The sequence below is a fragment of the Spermophilus citellus genome, assembly GCF_964194105.1.
Source record: "Spermophilus citellus genome assembly, chromosome: 5".
Classification (NCBI taxonomy): Eukaryota; Metazoa; Chordata; class Mammalia; order Rodentia; family Sciuridae; genus Spermophilus; species Spermophilus citellus.
Genome location: NC_138186.1, coordinates 116,463,415 through 116,485,700, shown reverse-complemented (window position 1 = coordinate 116,485,700; position 22,286 = coordinate 116,463,415). Strand labels below are relative to the sequence as shown.

The 22,286-nt window shown below is 39.6% G+C and overlaps 1 protein-coding gene across 1 annotated transcript in view; it reads right to left on the bottom strand.

The window, feature by feature from the left end:
- The window catches only part of ARMC2 (armadillo repeat containing 2), a 125,458-nt gene that overhangs the window by 77,291 nt on the left and 25,881 nt on the right, over positions 1-22,286 (bottom strand). The window contains exons 6-7 of the mRNA XM_081293727.1: positions 8,703-8,779; positions 3,309-3,407 (exon numbers count right to left, since the gene is read on the bottom strand). Of these exons, the coding sequence (XP_081149853.1) occupies positions 3,309-3,407; positions 8,703-8,779 (176 nt within the window). The remainder of the gene's footprint in view (positions 1-3,308; positions 3,408-8,702; positions 8,780-22,286) is intronic.

Sequence of the window (22,286 nt, the reverse complement as noted above, 5' to 3'; positions counted from 1 at the left end):
AGGGTGAGAGCTGGACACACAATAGAGGGGAAAATGATCTGAGTTACTTCTCCCCACAAGATACTTATTAATTACCAAGGGGAAAAGAGCAACTTACTGAGGATTAACCTGGCAGTCCCCACCTGACTCAGGTGATCAAAATTCTTATCTCCAGAACAGGAGCAAATCAGTCTTGAAAAGGATGCAGCACCTTCCTGTGCAATAAGCCTGCCAACAAAGCCCAACCTGGATCTCACTGTGAGAAAACACCAGTCAAACCCGATTTATGGGACTGTCTATAAAATAAATGGCCTCTATTCCTCAAGTATGTCAAGATGATGAAAGAGACACAACAAATGATTGGAACTTGTGATCCAAGATTTTCTTCTTCTATAGAGGAAATTAGCAAGACAAATGACAAAATCTAGTAAGATTTGTACAGTATTACATGGTAATTTTCAGTTATGTAAGAGAACACCCTTATGTCTAAAAACACACGTCAAAGTACTGAGGGACACAGGACATCAGGTTGACAGCTTGTTCTCAAAAGAAAAAATTGATGTGTGTGTGGAAGGGGTATAGAAAGAGAAAGGGAAGGAAGGAGAGAGTGATAAAGTAAATGTGATAAAATATTAATATTGGGGGACTCTAAGTGAAGAACACATAGAATTTTTTCTTTTTGGTACTGGGGATTAAAACCAGAGGTACTTTACCACAGAAATACTTCTCCATCCATTTTTTAATTTTTTTAAATTTTGAGACAGGGTATCACTGAATTTGATGAGGCTGACCTTGAACTTGTGATCCTCTTGCCTCATTCTCCCAGGTAGCTGGGATTACAAGTGGGTGCCACCGTACCTGGCCATTTTTCCCCCTACTACTCTTGCAATTTTTCTTTAAGACTGAAATTATGCCAAAAAAAGTTTTAAAAAACCCAAGGGGTCAAGTAAACCAGCTTTGTCATCATTTGGTGTTATTAAGAATTGTCTAATTATCAAAAATACAAGTAACAATAAATTTGTTTATTAACAAAATATTGGCTAGATGTGTGGGAAAAGGTTCACTCACACATTGCTGGTGGGACTGCAAACTAGTGCAACCACTCTGGAAAGCAATATGGAGATTCCTCAAAAAGCTTGGCATAGAACCACCATTTGAAGTAGTTATCCCACTCCTTGGTATATACCCAAAGGACTTATATCAGCAGACTGTAGTGACACAGTCACATAAATGTTTATAGCAGCTCAATTAAAAATAGCTAAGCTATGGAACCAATTTAGGTGCCTTCAACAGATGAATGGATTAAGAAAATGTGGTATGTATACACAATGGAATATAACTCAGCTATAAAGAAGAATGAAATTATAAGAATTAAATTTGTCAGTAAGTGGATAGAACTGGATACTATAATGCTAAGTAAAATAAGGCACTCCCCCAAAACCAAAGGTTGAATGTTTTCTCTGGTATGTGGATGCTAACACACAATGGGGGTGGTCAAGAAGAATAGAAGTACTTTGGTTTAGACAAAAGGGGATGAAGGGAAGGGAGGTAGGGATGGGAATAGGAAAGACAGTAGAATGAATTGGACAGAACTTTCCTATGTTCACATATTAATACACAACCAATGAAACTCCACATCACGTACAACTGCAAGAATGGAATCCTACTAGAATAAGTTATACTCCATGTATATATAATATGTCAAAATATACTGTCATATATATCTAAAAAGAACTTAAAAAGTTGTCTAGGGAGAGAGATGACATATTTCAGTATTTAATGATCCATCTGAGAAGGGAGACTTGTCAACATGTCCAAGTCTCAACTCCTCAGTTGGCATGCTAAATTCTCTCTGTTGGTGGCAGTGGTAAACAGATCCCTTGGCATCCTTTTAAAATCCGACAGGCTGACAACCTCCTCCAAGCCAGGTCTTAGTGGTGCTCTTTCCCCAACTGAGTGTTTCTTTTTTAATCCTTACCCAGACCTACTGATCTTCTCACTAGGTTTTGCAATCTCTCAAAAAGGGCCCAAAGTTCACATGTGCAGTAATAGGATGGTGAAAGTTAATAAGTCTAGAACAGAAAAAGTTGTCACATTCATAAGTTTAGGACTTGAGGCTGCAGAGCACTTGAAGACACTACTGCATCTGGAGTTGAGATGAGTCCCTGCAGTGGTAATCTAGTTAGTAGCAACACCAAGGACAGGAACCTGTGCAGGGCTCTCCTATTGCTGTGAACACAGCCTAGCACCCAAAGGGAGCCAGGGAGGGGAGAGTCATTCGAATGTGTAGGCAGCAGGCCTTTGCAGGCCTTCCCTGTCTGTCTGCAGGGGGATCATACACCCTGCTTCTAGAGCATCTTCCTGTGGCTGCCAATGCTGGCATCCAAGGAGCTTTCAGCCAACAATTCCTACTAGGAGCCTATGGAGTACTGGGTGCCAAACACTGGGCTTGGCTGGCTGTAGACTATGACCACAGCTCCACAGGAATCTTGTTCACCATCAGAAATGGAATCCCTGAGGAGCTGCAAGAGGGAGGCAATGGGAAGCCAAGCCCTGACAAGCTTCTCATCGCCTTTTCAGGGACCCATCAAGTGAGGGCCTTCACTCCAGAATGCCAGGGCTGGGGGCATCCCAGGTTACTTCCTGTGCCATGAATGGCATCTCTGACATATGTACTTAACCTCAGGAGAGAGGATGTGTGCACAGCCAAGAAAACCATGGGCACCACTTGCAGGATGCCAGTCTGAGACTCAAATCAGTTTCAGAGGCCTGAAATCTGTTTTACTCTTTCACTTTCTAGAATATGAACAGTGTCCCTAGAGAGATTAAGCCAGCATTTCCTTGAGCAGAAGTGATCCTAAATTTGTATTATGAGAGGAATTTTGAAGTCAATTCTCTTGGTGCATTTAAAGTATAATTTGCTCACTAACAATTTGGTTTACATGTAGTATTTAATACCCACATTACTGAGGATGACTTCCTTTTTGGGGAGGGGGGTTGTTTGTTTGTTTGTTTTAGGTACCAGGAATTGAACTCAGGGGCACTCAACCACTAAGCCACTTCTCTAGCCCTATTTTGTATTTTATTAGGGACAGGGTCTCACTGAGTTGCTTAGGGCCTCGCTTTCGCTGAGGCTGGCTTTGAACTTGTATCCTTTTCCCTCAACCACCTGAGCTGCTGGGATTACAGGCATGCGCTACTGCACCCGGCACTTCATTTGTTTTTGAACAGGTTCACAGAAGATGGTCAGAGTACACTAAAAAATCAGGGTAACAGGGAACATACACATAACCACAGATAATTTTTATTTAAAACAAGAATTTTTTTACCCTTTTCTAATTCATGCAAAATTGGTACGATCCTTGTATTCCAAAAGACTTCATCTACTTCTATTTCGGTATCCTTTTCTTGCAAGTTGGCTTTTGAGACTGCAAAAGAAATGCAGAGCGTGAGAAAGGAGCTGTAATGGAGCACAGTCAAAAGCCTTTCCTATTTATCACTCCAGTTAAAAAGCTACAGAATTAGCTTTTTAACTTTGCCCCCAACCCAATTAATTCTAATTAGAACTGTAAAGTCTTCAATCAAATCACCTCAAATTAAACTCAGATAATATAAAAAAGAATGTTAAAATATGATTGGGATAATTCATAAAGCATTAAATTTTGTGAATGATAGTGACTGGTAAGGCAAACTGTTTTGAGTTTTTGTTGTTGTTGCTGTTTAGACATACCCCTCTGCAATACAGAATAGACAAGGATAAATATGTAAAGAACACAATTTCAAGCATATTTCTTCACATGCCTAAAATTCTAGCAATTCAGGAGGCTAAGGCAGGAGGATTGCAAGTTTGAGGCAAGCCTGGGTAACTTAGTGAGACCTTGTTTCTAAAAAAGAAAAAAAAAAAAAAGCTGGGATGTTGCTCAGTGGTAGAGCTCTATTGAAAAATAACAACTAAACTGAATAAAGTCTCCAAAAATGCTCAATGAAAAAATTTCTAAAAGGAAGATCTGGAAGGACTTTCTTTTCTGTAGAAATTGTATGCTGGTTACCTTCTAAGAAATGGAATGGGGTCATCAGCATTATGGACTTCCCCCTACCCTAACTCCATCATTCATGCATAGGGTGAATGGGGTCTAGTTTGAGCCCCAGTTTCCTCTTCAGCAAAACAGAGGTTAGAATATTTAAGTTCAGGGTTATGAAAACTAAAAGACATGATAATAGGTAAAGCTCTCGGCCCAATGTCATGTATCCACACTCAATATCTAAGAATTTAATTTCCTTGATTAAACAAACAGGAATTGCTATCTGAATGTGTCACAGGAACAGATGCTGACTTGCATCAAGAACAGATGCTGACTTGCATATAGGCTCTGGAGAATGATGCTACCCTTGACTGTGCACTTGGCCTCTATTTCATTTTTGTAACCACACCATGAAGAGGCCCCAATTTTTCTCTATCATGCAGATGAAGAAAGTAGAATCCAGGGGTATTACGTTATCAGCCTAAGGTTATAAGGTCCTTGCACTTGATCTCTAAGATATTCTGCCCCATAGCAGATTAAAATAGACTGCAACCCAACAGACTAAAGGTGACACGGCAGGGGGGGGGGGGAGCCATGTTAAAAACTGCAAGTCATGATTACATTTCACACAGCGTTATCTCAAGATCTGAAACACTAACTATCTAGCTGGAAGGGGCACAGCTGCCCAGAGGCCTTCCTGAGCAGGGCTGGAGAACATTACTTAGCCTCTTCTCTGAAGGCTACCCACTAAGCCCATTATGTGGCATCCAGTTTATATTGGGGTCAGGGAGCCCATACACCCTCAGAGTGGACCTGGCAGCAATTAGGTGTCCAGTCCACACAATGAATGCCTGAACCCTAAAAATATCACATGAAATGTTAGAAATCAGAGGAGCAATAAGAAGGTTCACACACACACACACACACACACACACACACACACACGTTATTTGTTTGTTGGTTAGTTTGTACTAGAGATTGAACCCAAGGGCTCTTAACCACTGAGCCACATTCCCAGACCTTTTGGTTTTGTTTTTTTATTTTGAGACAGGATTTTGCTAAGTTGCTTAGGGTCTCACTAAAGTTGCTGAAGCTGGCTTTGAACTTGCAATCCTCCTGCCTCAGCCTTCCAAGTCACTGGGATTACATGTTTATACCTCTACTCCTGGTTTCAGGTTGTTTTAATTTTTAAAAAAGAAAAGTGGACCAATGTAGACGTAAGAACACAGGTTTAAAGCCAGTGTCTGGGTTGGAATCCTAGCTCTCCCACCTACTCGCTGGTTGACTTTAGGCAAGTTGCTTCACCTTTCCTCTTTAAGATGGGGTAATGATGGTCACCTCTAAGCATTGGGATTATGGATTATTAATTTCTTTATATGTGCTCTTCTGTATTTTCTAAAACCTCTACTGCCCTTGTATTACTCTTAGAGAGAGACAAATAAACAACACATAGTAAATATACATGTATATGTCATAGTAAATATCTGTATTGTGACTTTCTTAAGAGTTAAAATGAAATTTTCTGAAATAAGAAATCCAAAAATAAAGTCCTTTCTCAATTATCTATATAAACAGTAGAAAAATGCATGGATAACCCATGATGGCATGTATTTAAAAAGTTATTTGAATTCAGAGATGTCTAAAATGAATCAAACCATCAAATGAGAAATTTTCCAAGCATATAACACTGATATATCCCAGGAGAAGCAGAGAAGCTATACACTCCCCTCCTGCACTGTGTGACAGAAGTAACCATTCCCAGTTACAAGTCCAACTTGCTTTTTATAGACCTTCCCAGTACCAAGAGAGGCCCATACACACTGGGCCCTGAGGAGCACTGGGAGCAAAAGTAAATAGAAAAGGCCTCTCAACAAAGCTGTAATTACACAGTTAAGGTCCTGTGAATGGTCTATCTAAATCATAAGCAAGACTTCACCATAAAATACAAAGTTGAATTGTCTTTAGGACAAAAATCAGTCCACATCAGTACAGGTTCAGAGTCCTTTATCCAAGACCTTTGGGACCAGGTGTGGTTTGAGAATCAGAAGTGTTTGGATTTTAGAAAGGCAATACTAGCTGTGTACGACGGCACATGCCTGTAATCCCAGAAATGGGAGACTAAGGCAGGAGGATCACAAGTTCAAGGCCAACCTCAGCAATTTAGTGAAAATCAGTCTTTTAAAATATTTACTTATTTATTTTAGTTATAGGTGGACACAATACCTTTTAATTTTTATGTGGTGCTGAGGATGGAACCCAGTGCCTCACATATGCTAGGTGAGCGTGCTACCACTGAGCCACAACCCCAGCCCGTGAAACTCAAGTCTTAAAATAAATAAATAAATAAATAAAAATGGCTGGAGATGTAGTTTATTGGTAGAGTGTCAATGGGTTCAATGTTCAGTACTAAAAAGAAAAAAAGAAAAGGAAAGGAGGGAGAGCAGAAAGGAAGGAAGAAAAGGGAAGGGAAGAAAAGAAGAGAAGAGAGAGAGGGAAATTAACTGGGCATGGTAGCACAGGCCTGTTATCCCAGCTACTTGGAAGGCCTTCCAGCTTCAGATAAAGTATAATAGACCAATCTTTTGGATCATTATTTCTATGAGTCTGTCTTAACTTTAATAAGTTTTGCATATGGATTCTTAAAGTAAATATGAATATTCAAAGAGTATAAAAAATACAGTCACTCATAGTCCCAGGTAACTAACTTATTTGAAATCCAAAGTACATCAATAAAACCAACATTTATCAAGGCAAGAGAAAAGGCAGAAGACAAATCGATAATAATTAATTTAATACAAATTCATGACACACTTAAGTTTACTAGAAATATATAGTCTTAAAGCCCAATAAATTCAAATCCCCATTTTTACCTGCTATACAGTATGCCTTTTATTTTTGTTGTTTTGTTTGTTTTTGTGGTATTGGGGACTGAACCCACAGGTGCTTTACCAGCTTTTTGAACTACATCCCTAGCTTTTTTCAATGAAGTTCCTGGTCTGGCCTCGAATTTGTGATCCTCCTACTTCAGCCTCCCAAGTCACTGGGATTACAGGCATGTGCCACTTCAATAAGTTTCTTAGTACAACAGTGCCATCAGAAACCATGATCATCAACTTGATTCTCAGAACAGATGAACCTGGTAACATTTTAGCAGATACTGTGGTATAAAGATTCCTTTCCCCCTTTCCTAAGAATCCCTTGTGTATAGCTGTGTCTGGCTGGAGTCTTTTCACCTCTTCATCCCATGCACCTCCACTCCGCACACTATCCCCGAGCCACTCTAGAAACTGAAGCAGAGAATCATGATTGCTTTCTAAGACACACATATACAGAAACACACACACATAAAGTTTGTCTCAGTCTTGGGGAACAACTTCATATTTTAGAATGTACTTTTATCTAGGTTCACAGTTTGCTAAATATAAAAATTATGATTCAACAGGAAATTGGGTAAGTCAAGCAAAAATTGCAGCATGTGTTCAAAGATTTTGCTGTCTCAGTGGTTAGAGTTGTTAACCACCACTTTGAGCTCTGGGCACAATAATCTGACACAAAGCTAGGATTGGCTGATTTTTTTAGCATGTAAATGTAAAATCCTTAGCAACAATGTTGTCTCAGCAATCAGATGATTTAAGATCTTCCTGAGTACTAGAGAAATAAATTCCCAATGGCCACAAAAGTCACTGTATTGATAAATTGGTTTTGAAGATAATTTTTAACCCTATATTAGTTTTATGTCATATTCATGTATACAAAAAAATATTTAAAAATATCTGAGGGCTGGGGTTGTGGCTCAGTGGTAGAGTGCTTGCCTGGCATACTTGAGGCACTAAGTTCGATCCTCAGCACCATATAAATGTAAAATAAAGATATTGTGTTCACTTAAAACTAAAAAATAAATATTTTTTTAAAATACCCGAGTACACACAACTTGTTTGGTTGGATATTAGCATTGTGGCAAATTTTCATCTTTCCTCTTATTTTAAAGAAGTGACACATTTTGGGCATAGTTGAATCCCTCTGTATGCCTCCCCTAGACCATGCCCCCCTCCCCTCTGGGCACCCCCCCCCACCGTTCTAAATTGGTGGCTACGTTATCATGATAGGCTTGTCAGGTCTACCACACAGATCTGCAACCCACAATGTATGCCCTTGTTTTTGTACTTTAATTTTTCATCTAATATTATGTTTGTATTCATTTCACTTGATGCTATAAACATATTTTTTTCTAACTGGTATATTCCATTACCTGAATACATTTTGTATCATTTGTATTTTTACTATTTAGCTTATATGGTTATATATTTTCTCAATTAAACAGTTTAAAAGTCCTCAAGGACTGTCTTAGCACAGCTAATATTTCCTTTAAATGAGCAGTGATTTCAAATTCAAGTTTTAAACCCAAGAACTATGTTGGGTTTAAAGTTTTACAATCATGTTATCAGAAACCATGATTATCAACTTGATTCTCAGGACAAATGAAGCCAATAATATGTTAGCTATTTACATTTTTGTAAAATTCTTAGGACCCTGAAATGGTAAGGCTGTCATGAAAACAATGAAGCCTTATAAATGTTGCTCTGTGACCAAGCCTCATCCAGTGGACCAGCTCGGACATCTTCAGTGCCCACATTTTCCCTTCCAATGGAGATGCCGCGGAATGCAGGGTACCGGTGACCCCTAGCCACAGAAGCACCTCACCTGCTTTGGTTTCCAGCCTGCTCAGGTCAGAGCTGCTGGGGCAAGAGGAAGCCCTGGCGCGCCTCTTCCCCTGGTCCCTAGGAGGAAGCAGAGCACACAAAACACTCAGCTCAAACAGCAAGGCATTTCTATTTTTGTAAACTGGCTTTGCACAGTTTCTAAAGAAACCACAGAGATTTGTTTATAAGATAGGTCTTCATGCTTCATGACCTGTTTACTTTGACCTTTGATTCCCAACTAAGATTTACCTTGGAAAAACAAGTCAATTTGCTTAACACTATGAAATTCAGTTACTAGAAAGAACCAAAAAATAAATCCAGAGCTTACTTTGCAAATGAAAAAGAATTGATTAAGGATATGGACCACAAGAGGTCACTGTTACAATAAGAAAGAACTCCGGGTGGCTTGGTTCAAAAGCCTAGCTAGGCTTTGGGAGCCAGGAGAGAACTTGTCCCTCTCTACAGACAAGAAAACTGTGTCTCAAACCAGCCCAATGCCCAAGGTCACAGAGCAGGGTCAGTTCTGGAATATGGGTCTCATAATTTCCAATTCACTCTTCTTTCCACTACATCACAGTATGTCCTGTTTCCTTTTTTAAAAATAATTAATGTTGTCTAAAAATGTTTTCTTAGAAATATTTTAAATGTTAAAAAACTGAAGGTATATCCAGGCAGTCCCCAGATGACAGATATTTGAGGTTTCAAATACGAGTGGTGGCTGATCAATGGGACAATAAGCTCAGGTTTTTAAAAGTTATATTTAATGTATGTACTGTCTCTGAAAGATACAACTTCCCTTGACAGCTGATATCTAAATGTACTTTTTAATATCTGTATAAAAGTCCAAGGTAAAACACACCGATAGACCGAGTTCAGATTTTATAACAAAATTTCTTTTGGGTGACTCAGTATGATATTTTCTCCAAAAAAAATGCATCTACATATGGCCATGGTCACCTGTGAACACCTGTGTGTGTGTGTGTCTGATGCTCCTGCTTCCTGTGTAGTGAGATCCCAGGGAACACTCAAGACATGTCATGGCCCTTAACCTTTATTACTGTCCTGAAAATTGTTCTCCAAATATCATTTTTTCCTTAAACATGTCCTTTTAAAATTATATAACACTTTCTTTTATCATAAAATGGAAAAAAATCAAGCTAATTAAAAAAAAAACCTAATTAATCCATACACTGCAATAGTTATTTTTGTACAACATAAAAACAGATCTGGTAGCAAGATGGTCCTAGCCAATCAAATAACATGGGGAATAAATGGAGTACTTTCAAAGAAGGCAGAAATAAAGGAATGCAATCCAATGAAAAGGTAAAATAAATGAGAGTTCAACAGTGTGTAATGTCAAGAAAGCATCCCTGTTTATCACTCCTAGAAATAATAAGAAAGTTGGAGAATAAAGGCAAGGCTGCTGCCTTCTTCTTTTTAAAATGTATGCCTGCCTTAAACAATTTTTGAAGTCAACCAAGGTCATTTTCTACTAATGGACTTTCAAAGTCACTGGTCCACTCTCCCTGAGGTCATGGCCAGTGGTAAGGTGCTTCCATTAAGTATCACATCTGTGTATCCTCATTTCTAGAAAAGGCAAAATAAAGAAGGGTCCTTATTATGTATGAGAACTTGGCAGCATGGTGTCTTATCAGTTCTCAAGAAGAACACAGAATTGGGATGAACCGTCTGATTACCATGGTGGAGTATTCTGTCTGGTTTTAAATCCTTAGTCTAATTTTTTTTTTTTTAACTGGGGATTGAACCCAGGGGCACTTTACCACTTAGCCACATCCCCAACCCTTTTTATTTTTTATTTTGAGACAGGATCTCTCTAAATTGCTTAGGGCCTCGCTAAATTGCTGAGGCTAGTCTCAGATTTGCAATCCTCCTGCTTCAGCCTCTCAAATTGCTGGGATTACAGGTAGGTCCAACTTTATCAGCATTGTGACCTAGGGAAATTTAGAGAAAGTTTTTTTCATCTGAAAACAAGGGCAATGTCTCCATGTGGTACAGTGACTAGCATGCTGGAAGAACTTAATAAATTGTCGATATTATTTTTGTTTTTCCCTCAGAGTTAATAACCTGTCTGAATAGTCCAGTGCTGGATAAAAACACACAAGACATTTCCCTGAGGAAGTTTAAAATCTACTTTGAGAAACTAAAGAATACATTTTAACACAGAGGTATGCCGAGAGAAAAATGATTAGTAATTGGGAGAAGTAGAATATAAGGTGGGCCTTAAAAGAATTAAAACTGGCCAGGTACAATATATACTTGTAATCCCACCCATTTAGGAGGCTGAGGCAGGAAGATTCAAAATTTGAGGCCAGTCTGGGCAATTTAGCAAAATCCTGTCTCAGAATAAAGGGCTTGAAATATAGCTTTGTGGTAGACCACTTGCCTAGTATGCATGAGGTCCTGGATTCAATGCCCAGTGGTGAAAAAAAAAAAATCAGGGGCTAGGGATATAGCTCGGTTGGTAGAGTGTCTGCCTCGAATGCACAAGGCCCTGGGTTCAATCCCCAGCACCACAAAAAAAAAAATCAAACTAGCAAATGACAACACTACTCTCAAAAGAGGAGAAAAGCATGAGTAAATATGAAGAAGGGCAGGGGAACCCATACTCAGGGTAGGGGACAACTACACAGAGAGAGCATGGTGGCTACAGAGGTTTCCAATTTTCCATCTGCTAGACGAATTGAAAACAGCTTCCTGAAACTTTGTCTTGGGTAATGGACCTAATTTAATGGGCAATATAGAACCGTTAAAATAAGAAACACTGTTAAAATAAGAAAGAACTCTGGTGGCTTAGATCAAAAGCTTTGGGAGCTGGGAGAGAACTTCATCCCTCTCTATAGACAAGGAAGTGATGGGACCTTGGTTAGGCATGACAAGAGTACTGAGGGGCTTGGAGAGAGGCAACAAGGTCTATTCTTTTGACAGTGGGCCTGAAAAAGAAGGAACATAGCTAAGAGATCCCATAAATGAAGAGTTGATAGATGTGATGATTTCAGGCACTGGAAGAATAGAATAGAGATCTAGCAGAACAGGATGGCAGGGCTACCATCAACAGAAAAGGAGATTAGGGAGTAGAATGGTTTGAGGATCAGGCAAGTCTGGGTTTTACCTTGTTGAGTTTCTAATGATACATGGAACATCTGCAAAAGGAATGTGGAAATTAGAAGGAGGGCTCCAATAAAGTTCAAAATGGCATAAAGGGACCAGAGTCATCACAAGAGTGGTTTAAAGACCAGAGACTGGGGACAAGACCTCATCAGACACTCATGAATAAAGGACAGAAACGGGGGAAAAGTCCAGAAGGAGGGAAATGGCTGGGTGTGGTGGCACCCACTTGTAATCCCAACTACTCAGGAGGCTAAGGCAAGAGGATCACAAGTTGGCAATTTGGAAGGATCCTGTCTGAAAATAAAATAAAAAGAGCTGGGGATGTGGCTCAGTGGTAAAGAGTTTGCTTAGCAAGCATGAGGCCCTAGACCACATGTCCTCATGTGGTCTAAGCCTGTGAGAAAGAGAAATAATTGACAGGTCACAGAATCTTAGAACTAGGAGACAAGGTCCAGTCTGGCCACAGTAGGCCTTCCAAGGTTTCCATGGAGCACCACGGCTACAGACCTGCAGTGAGTGAGTAAGGAAGAGAGGCATCAAGAAAAGAAAACCCTCCTTCCCTGAAGACAGACAGATGGCCTTAAGTCCCCCCACAGAAATCTATCTCCCTCTTGGTACTACTAATGGGAAACAAATCTTCCCCCTGCTTTCTCCTGACAATCCTTCAAATATTTAGAATGTTGCACTCAACATTTAAAGCCACTTCCTGTGGTTTACACCCCATGGTTCCACCATGTATAGCTCAGTGACCTTGGGTAAGATTTTGAGCTAAGCTTGGTTTCCTCATTTGTGTATTAAGGGGTAGTAAATAACGGTCCCCTCCAACTCAAACTCCTTATGAGGATTCAATGATATAATATGCAATTCCTTAGCACATGGAAAGTACCCAGTAAATGTTTACTATTCTCATTATTGTCATCACTGTTAACAGACTCCTCCAGCCCTTCAGCTGTCCCCTATAGGATCTGATTACAAATCTCTGCCAGCCTGTTCTTGAGTGTCTTACTGTGCTTGAGTGTCAGTCTGTCTCTATCTTTTTAAATGTCTGGAGCCCAGCTGAGCTAATGATAAGGCATAAGGGGGGAAAAAGGAGATATTTGAAATAATGCAGCCTAAAATCCCATTAGCAGTTTTGGTGGTCCTATTGCAGTATCAGTCAATTCTTATCTTTTGTGCAGCGAAGGCAGATGTTCCCCATCCGTGTTGGATCTTTACTCATTCTTATTAAATTCCACAATGTTGTACTTGGCAATGGGTTCCTGCCTATCAGATGTTTTTAGATCTTGATTCAGTCATCCAGTATAATTGTTCTTCCCAGCTTCCCGTTCCATGTTATTAAAGATCATAATTAGATTGTACAATGATTTTTTGATGTACCCAAAATATAACAATTCCAGAAATTAGTCCTTAAAGTTCTTCTGTGCAATTTTTCTTAGAGGCAAAACAACACTATTTCATTAGTTAGGATATCTTCATCTACACAGAACAAAAACCTGATTCAACTGACTTCAAAAGTAAGTGAAATTTACTGGTTCACGTAACACAAAAATGGACAGGTGGGGTGGGTTTTAGGCATGATGTGATCAGGGCTTTGATCAGGGCCTCTGCAATTCTGTTAGTTCTGCCACTCCCTTAGTTCAGTCCATAATCAGGTTGGAGCCGTAATGGAAGCAACATGTGGATTTTATATGACGTTCTCAGGCCTCTCCTCTGCTGCCCTTACATTTCAAGGCACAAGCAAGGTCTTCTCCCCCTGGTCGTTAACAAGAGTCTGACATGTTTTGCTTTGAACAACCAGAACAAAGCTCTGTAGCCAAAACAATGCTATGCATGGGGCCACAGAGTTACTACTGCCCAACCGTCAATCAATCATGTCGGCAACATCCGCTCCTAGACCACATATACACACCAGAAATAAAACTTGTCTTTAAAGTATCTTTAAAAATATTTAAAAATTCAGATTTTGCTATAATTCATATATAGTTCTTCCAATTATTATGAATATAATTCTTTAGTTAGGAATCAGCAATTTTTTTTCTCAAAGGATCAGATAACATATTTTATAATTTGTGAACCAAGTAGCAAAGGTTAGGCTATTAGGTACGTTTTTTTCAATATTTATTTTTTAGTATAGTTGGATACAATACCTTTATTTATTTGTTTTTATGTGGTGCTGAAGATTCAATCCAGGGCCTCCCACGTGCTAGGCTAGAGATCTACTGCTGAGCCACAACCCCAGCCCTATTAGATACTTTTTGTAACCACCTAAAAAGAAATAATTTTAAAATGTTTAAACCATTGCTAACTTGAAAGCTGTAAAAAACAACAACAAAAAATAGAGATAGCCAGATTTGGCTGCTGGGTTATAGTTTATCGACTTCTGCTTTAAAGAAATAGCTAAAAATATAACAATAATAAAAAGCAGATAAGTGACTTGGGAGCCTGAGACAGGAGGATCACAAGTTTGAGGCCAAAAAAAAAAAAAAAAAAAAAGACACAAGTTTGAGGCCAACCTCAGCAACTTAGGAAGACTCTCAGCAATTTAGTGATACCCTGTCTCAAAATAAAAAAGGGCTGGGGATATAGCTTACTGGTAAAGGGCCCTTGGGTTAGATCCCCAGTACATTAAAAAAAAAAGTGTAGATAAAAAGAAAGATTTAGAATTAAGAAAAAAATATTTTTAAAAGAAAAGGAAAGTTTAAAGAATGCTTATGATAAAATTTAGCAAATTTTGAGATGAATTTTTCTTTGCCCTAAGAAAAGACACTGCATTTTTTAAATGTTTTTATTAGTTATTGATGGACCTTTATTTATTTTTTTGTTTATAAGTGGTGCTGAGAATCGAACCCTGTGCCTCACACATGTTAGGCAAGCACTCTACCACTGAGCCACAAACCCCAGCCCCAAGACAATGCATTTTTAGAATTGGCTTAAGTTTTGTAGACTCAAGGCAGGTTGAGGGGAGCCACTATGAATGATTTACATCTTCCATCCTGGAGCAGAGAGGCTCTGACCATCACTACATCTTGTAGTGAACTAGACATTGCCCCAGTCCCAGAAGTTTAAGGACGTGTCTTCAGACGTATGTGTGTCGCCCTATAGCTCCTGGGGTTAAATTACACTCACCTGTCCTTTGTAACCCTGACCCTTCTGACCTTTTTTGGATGACTTTCTAAGAAATAGGGTCTCCCCTCCCCAATAAAAGCTCACTTCTGAACATGCTAGCTCTCTCTCACCTGCCTCTCGTGACTTTCTCTTGCTCTCCCATTTGGGGATCCTGAGGCCAAGAGTGGAGAAGGTAAAGTTTAAAGTTTGTTTAAAGGTAAAGTGTGTGTCTGTGTTTTATTTGATGTCCCTGGAAATTCACACAAGAGACCTTAAGTTTAGCTGCCCACGCGGGTCGGGGGCAGCAGCAGGTAGTGAATATATCAGGCTTTGAAGCCACATAATCTCTATTACAATGACTCAACTCCCAAGCTACTTAATTTACAAAAGCAAGTAATGGGTTGGATCTAGCCCAGGGACTTAGTTTGCTGACCTTTGCTTTACAGTCTCTTTGATACTTTTTGACTGCAATTTGGAAATGTTACCACCAGGGGGTGGTCATTCCTTCATCATGTCTTCATGGCTCAAAGAGCCGGATACATTTTCCAGACAAGATTAGCACTCTTTCTTTTCTTTTTTTAAAAATATTTATTTAGTTGTAGATTAACATACAGTATCTTTATTTTTATGTGGTGCTGAGGATCGAACCTAGTGCCTCACACTTTTGAGGCAAGCACTTTACCACTGAGCTACAGCCCCAGCCCCAGCACTCTTTCTTAATAACTAACCTTAAAAGCAGAATTCTACTTCAACACAAACACAATGTCAAAGAATGTGATTTTAAAGGGATTTTCACAAAAATTTAAGAAAGGCCTCCAAGGTACCCACAGAATTGGCCTATGGCCTAAGATAAAACATACATACATGCTAGTGCCTTTTTCGATAATAATTACTAGCTATCACTCAAGGTTATTTATATAAACTTGATTAAATATAGCTAACCATGCTAACTCAGTTAACTGTAAATTTCCTTACTTAAAGGCACAGTTTATGCTTCCCTGAACATTTAAGGCTCCATATTTTCAGGGCATCTCATGTGAAAAGGGGAGCCATGAGGACTTCAGTACAGGGAATAGTCACTGTGGAGACTGAGGCGTTAGCAACTTCCATCTCAGCTTTCCAACCTCAGTGGCCAAGCATGTGCTCCCCACACATGACCCTCTGCCACCAGTGGTCTCCCTGCCCAGGCTCCTGGCTCCCTAGTTGTCCTTTACATTGCAGCTGTCCTGCTGAAAACCTCTCAGTGGTGATCCTTATTTTAAAAAGGGACTCATGTGCCTGGGAGTGGCATAAGAGGCCATCAATCACATATCTGTAAGTTCCCTCTGTTCAATTCTATGGCTGTCACCTCAGGTTGCCTCCTGCCACCACCATGTCAATTCCCATCTCTAGTTTATTCTGCTCCTGATAAAAACCATCCTTTGAGAGGCAATACCCTCAGAATTTGGTCTCAGACCTCTAAACTCCCCAAACATTTTCTTCCAGGTCTCTTTTCATTCCTGTAGCATTAGAGCTAATCACTGAACAGTACTTCCAAACCTCTTGTGTGCATTCATATCACCTGGAGATCTCATAAAAATGCAGATTCTAATTCAGCAGGTCTGGGGCCTGACGTTCTGCATTTCCAGCAAGTGCCCAGAGGATGCTGATGCTACTGGTCTAGGGACCACACATGTGTAGCAAGGACTGATACACTGTAAGCTCCCTGGGAACAGAGTCCATTCCTGTATCTCCCTACCCCCCAGCACAGGGCTTTGCTCACCAGGAAGACTTGAACAGAAACTGTCCAGGAAAGTGGGCTGCAAAAATCACTCTAGCCAATGCCTGTCTTTCTCAAATGGAATGTTTTGCACCTACGTCACCATTAATTTCTTAAAGGAATCATGACTTCATTGTTTATGAGAAAAATGACATATTTATTATTTTTTAAAGGCCAGGCAATGTAAGAAAGTACAAAGATTTTAAAAAGTCATCCTGGATCCCATCACCCAGAAATAAACATTATTAATATGCAATAAACATAATTTCAAACATACTTTTGCATATATCCAGATAAAAAGACAGACTGAAAGAAGGGTGGGAGGGAGGGTAGGTGAATGGATACATATAGATGAAATCAGACCATACATATTATTTAATTAAAAGGTATTAAGTATAAAGTTTGTTTGAATTTAACAAAGAAACAGAAATTGAGGTGAGACTGAAGGAATTGAAGAGCTTCAGATGAATGGGTCTTCACAAGAGACATTAGATTCTAAAAGATATCTCTAAAGTTAAGAAAAAAGTAATGAAAGAATTAGGATGCTAAAATCATCATTTAAAAACTAACTTTCAATTCCAGACTATAATTACTTTAACAATCCATTCTATATTATGAAAGTGAAGGGATTAGTATTCATACTTCCTCTCTAGCACTGGTTTTGGCTAATTATATTACCACTACACCATCAAGGTTTCGGCTCCATCATTTTCGGAGTTGTTCAGTCTAAATATGGAAATAAACTGAATACTCACCACAAATGCTTTCACCATAGCTTCTTCATTTCTGAGTTCTGAATTCTGACTCATCATTTTGTTTCTAAGATTTTTCTAGAAAGTGCATGAGTAGTATATTTCCCAAGTTCATTCATATTTGAAAGTGTCACACTAGACAGCTGTCTTTTTCCTGAAGGAAACTTGGCTTGTGACACAATTGTTGGGTTAACTCTTAGACATTTCTTAGACATTTCTCCACTATCTTCTGGCACTGGGTGATGCTCTAATAAAGCCAAAGACCTTGCCTTTTTATTCTTTCATGTGGCTTGCTTGTTCACAGAACCATAGGATACCTTCTTCAATACTCTTACCCAATTAACAACTGAGTATGTACTATATACTGGGTAGTGCTTTTAGGGTTGAGCATTGTTGGAAATGGCTTTCTGTGAATCATTCAATACCAAATTTTGTTGGGACACCATGTATCCATTTGAGCTTCAGATTTTTAAGCCTGTATTCTAGAAAGTTGTGTTTTGTCTTAATTTTTGTTGATTTGTTCTTCATTCTCCAAAGGTCATTGTGAATATTAAATGAATTAATACACATAAATCTCCTCATGTGGGCATGTAATCCATATCTTGTAACCCAAAGAAGAGCTCTTCTTTCTTTTTTAAAAAAGAGAATGGTTGCTTATCTATAATTTCTGTGAGATAATGGGAAACTCTCTGAACACTTTCCATGTTTGGGGAGGATACTACCTTTTGTGATGTGTTTTCTTCAGCCTCTCATTATGTCCTTTACATATCTGAGTTCTTGTCCAAGGTTGGTTCTTATCCTAATATAATCTGTCTTTATTTGTTGAAGCCAAATAGGATCCACCAAACTAGGGTACTCAGTACTTTGTTTTCTTGAACATCCAATCACCAGCTCTATTCTTTTGGTTGACTTGGGACTGTGTGTCCCTCCGTGTGTGTGGAACAGACTGACGTGACTCACAGAAAAGCCCCTTTACATGACAGGCCCCTTCAGTTCTAATCCAAACCTCTTCCCTCAAACACACACAAACCCCCCAGCTCACAGACACTGAGGAGAGCATGTCACCTCTGCCCCAGTAACTTCATGATCTCTATCTTGAATGGCATCCCTAGGGGGGTGCTCTCTCTCTTCCTGTGGCCTGCCCACATCCTTACAAGAGAAACCTGGTTTTTGCTCAAGATCTGAGGAGTCATCTTTACCTTCAAATTACCCCCTGTGTCCATCTAGATTTCATAGAATGTGGATGATCAGCTAGATTTCTTAGTTGCAATGTTCTAAGTATAAAAATCTAATTAAGATTTACCACACACTGTCCTTGTCCAAAAAATGAAACACAAAACAAACAGAGCACTCTATAATGTGGATGTGGTGGCTTCAGGAACAGCTGGATCTAGGAATTTAAATATATCATCCTTGAGCTTGATCACTATCTCCATTCTTTGGTTCTGCTTGTTTACATTCCATTTCCCTCTCAGAGTCTCTCTCCAAAAGGCAGTGAAAATGACAGTGTTGGCTTCAAGGCCATATCGTCTTTACAAGTTTGTGAATCTGGAGAAAGAGCACTTTCCTCTAAGGCCTCTGAGTGATTTATGCGTATTGATTCATTTAATATGCACAATAACCGCTGGAGAACAGAAGAGATCAGAGAGGAATAAAAGCCCAGGGAGAAATATAGTGGGTCTGGCTTGGATTGTGTGCCCATCTCTGAACCAACTGCCATAGCTGGGAGAAGCTGCAGCACTCTGATAGCCAGCCCTGGGTGACACAGCTACCCCTGGGAAGGGAGTTAGGGAAGGCCGTGTCCGTCCTCATCCAAACGCGGACAGAGCAGGATTTACTGTATAATGTCAGAGGGCTTGCTCCCAGAGGGAAGCTTGCCAGGGCAGACAAAAATTTCAAGCCTGTACTGCATTGTAAAGTTTGCTCCCTGTTTTATACCTTTTTTTTTCTTTTTTTGCTGATATTTATTTCTCTGTTTTTCATTCTTTGCTACCTTCATTGGGTTTCTGCAGAATGCTTTTGCTTTACCATATTTAACCTGAAGCCCACTTTATTTTTTATTCCAACAATACTAAGGGCATTTGGTAGTTTTAAAGAAGACTTTCAAGTCCTAGCAATCATTCCTCAATCTACAGTGAGGGCTAGGAGGGGATAGGAGTGGAGGATCAATTATTTTCATTTAATAGACTAAAAATTGAGCCCCTAGAAGTGTTAGGAAACTGACACTAAACCATTCAGCTATATCAAGAGGTTGAGAGCGAACCAAACCTAACTTCAGAGATCCTGGGTCCTAGAGAAGACTTCCACACTCTCCACAACAACTGACTGCCTTTGGGCTCTTCCAATGGGTCACATTTCCAAATCATGACAGTTTGAACAGCATTTATACAGAAAGTCTGAAGAGGCACTTAAGCAGATATATAAAGGAGCTCATCAGATCAGACCACAGGATGGACAGAGAAATGGATGGACGGAGAAATGGATGGACGGGGGATGGAGATGTACACACATACTTTTTCTTAATGGCAGCTTTATTATTTGTAATTCATATGGAAATACAAAGTAAGAGGTAATGGAGTATTGCTGTGGAGCAGGCCTTCCATGCCTTAAATGAATCCCTAAATGGATACAAGGAAATTGTCATTAACTGGTGCATAGATTGAGGATGACAGTTCCATAAGTGTTTGAGTGTCTTCTCTTTTGGAAAGTTACATCACCTCCAATATCTTGTTTCCAGCAATACCTGGCTTTGGCAAATCCATTTTTCATCATAATGAGCATGAAGTCAAAATCCAGGCCATCCCGTGTCTAAATTATCCATATTGTAAATTAAGGGTGTACAGATCAGTGTAGTTTCACTGAAATAAACTGTTCCGCCCTCTCCTGAGTGAGAAAACCACTCAACACAAAGGACAAACAAGCCCAGAAGGACCCCATGCTGGGAGCAAGCATGTCCTCACTTGCTCTGTCCCCTCTGCACCATCTAGCTGTTCACGGTCCTTTTAACCCACTGTAATCTCCATTCTCTTCCCTCCTTTCTGCCAGCCCAGCTCACTGAGACAACTCTTCATTTCCCACTTTATGGTCTCAAGATGAAAAAATGTTAATTGAGGGTAGGGTTTGCACATCAAAACTGGGAATACTCCGTTGCATAGCAAAGATCATTTCTTGGAATTATTCACTTAAATGTTTACAAGAAACAATTATCAAGTGTCCCAGACTGATTCATAAATGTAATTAATGAGAGAATTGCTAAGAGTTTCCATTTTCTGGTTTGTTTTAATCCTACTGTATAAACTTTTTTTTTTGGTTGGCACTACTTCAACAAAATTCCACCCCAGGATGAAAGGAGGTAAAGATTCATAGAGTAGAAATGTTATTGGAAGTTGAACTTGCCAGGGTGTACTGCAAAGCCAGACACACTCATTATCCGACACAAGGGCTGGCCTCACAAAAAAAAAAAAAAAAAAAGAAAAACAATTAGCGTTGCTGCCAACGCCTCATAATTTTGGACAGTCAGGAAGAAGTGCTTCCAGTTCCTAATGGATTTGTCCTTTGCTGTTTGTGGGATAAAATATGTAACTGAAAATGCCCTTGCTGTCCCAGACTGAGGAAGACATAATGAACTCTGGCTTGCCAGATTGTTCTGCAACATCTGAAGGTTTGCAAAAATAAACAAACAAATCAGACGGCTCTTGTCTGGTTTTTCTCGTCAGCTTTCATTACTGTAAGGATGGATGCAGCCAGATAAACGTTTCCTTTTTACTTCAGTACTGAAAGGAACACAAGTTCTCCCACCGCCTTTTATGTTGAAGCGCTGAGGTCCACAGCCTATTCTTATTCACCAACTGGAAAAGATTGGTCTGCAATGGCCAGTTTGATGTTTTGTGCTCCAACTCCCAGAGTCCCAATTTGAAGTTGTTCTCTTCCACTTAAGGAGACATTTCATTTTTCCCTTAATTTAAAAAAATGTTCTGAATGCAGAGCGACATCACGAGGACTACTAGGTTGCCTAATATAAATTCCGTGTGTGTGACACTCTTTAGGCTGTGTTAGCAGACAAGGTCAGCTCAGCTCAACTAACAAGCTGACAAGCAGCCACTTTGGGGAACAGTTTTTAGTCGTACAAGTGTGTGAGCCAAAGTCAGACCCAAAATCTAAAGTGAGAGCAACATACGCTTGGTCTTAAAATGGCCCGTGGAATTTTATCTTGTTAAGCAAATTTGCACTGGGCAATTGTCCATGATGACCCAATGGAAAGTCCTAGAAGAAAATATCTTTAACTGAGTGACCCTGCCCAGCCCAAGACCTTCTGCCTATCTTAGCATCACTCTGCCTGGGACTGGGAAACAGCCTGCTCTCCCTCTCCAGCCTCCAATAATTCAGCCTTTTTTAGTAACACACCAGGGTAAAAATACACGGTCTATACAGAGAACACCAGTTTCTCCATAAGTCCTAAATATGATAGGGAAAGCATTTCTCATGGATGCTCTATCTAGGAATGTGGTATGAAATGAAGTAATTTCTAATCATTCGATTATGAGAGGCTAACAGGGATAGCACATCACAGGACTCTCCTGCTTTAACCACTAAATATTTAGTCCAAGTTTCTACTGGAGAATAAAATAAGTGTTCATGTCTGTGGCGTTAAAAACCGCAGACTAATCCAAAGGGAAGTAACGGGGCATTCTAGGCCACTCAAAAATCCCAGATCATTCACAAAGAGAATGCCAGCTGTCACTCAGGGGCTGGCTGGAACCGTCCAACCAAACCTTATTCTGAAAACCCATGGAAGTAGATTCATGGCACTGATGAATGAAAGGGTTCCTAAGGATTAAAA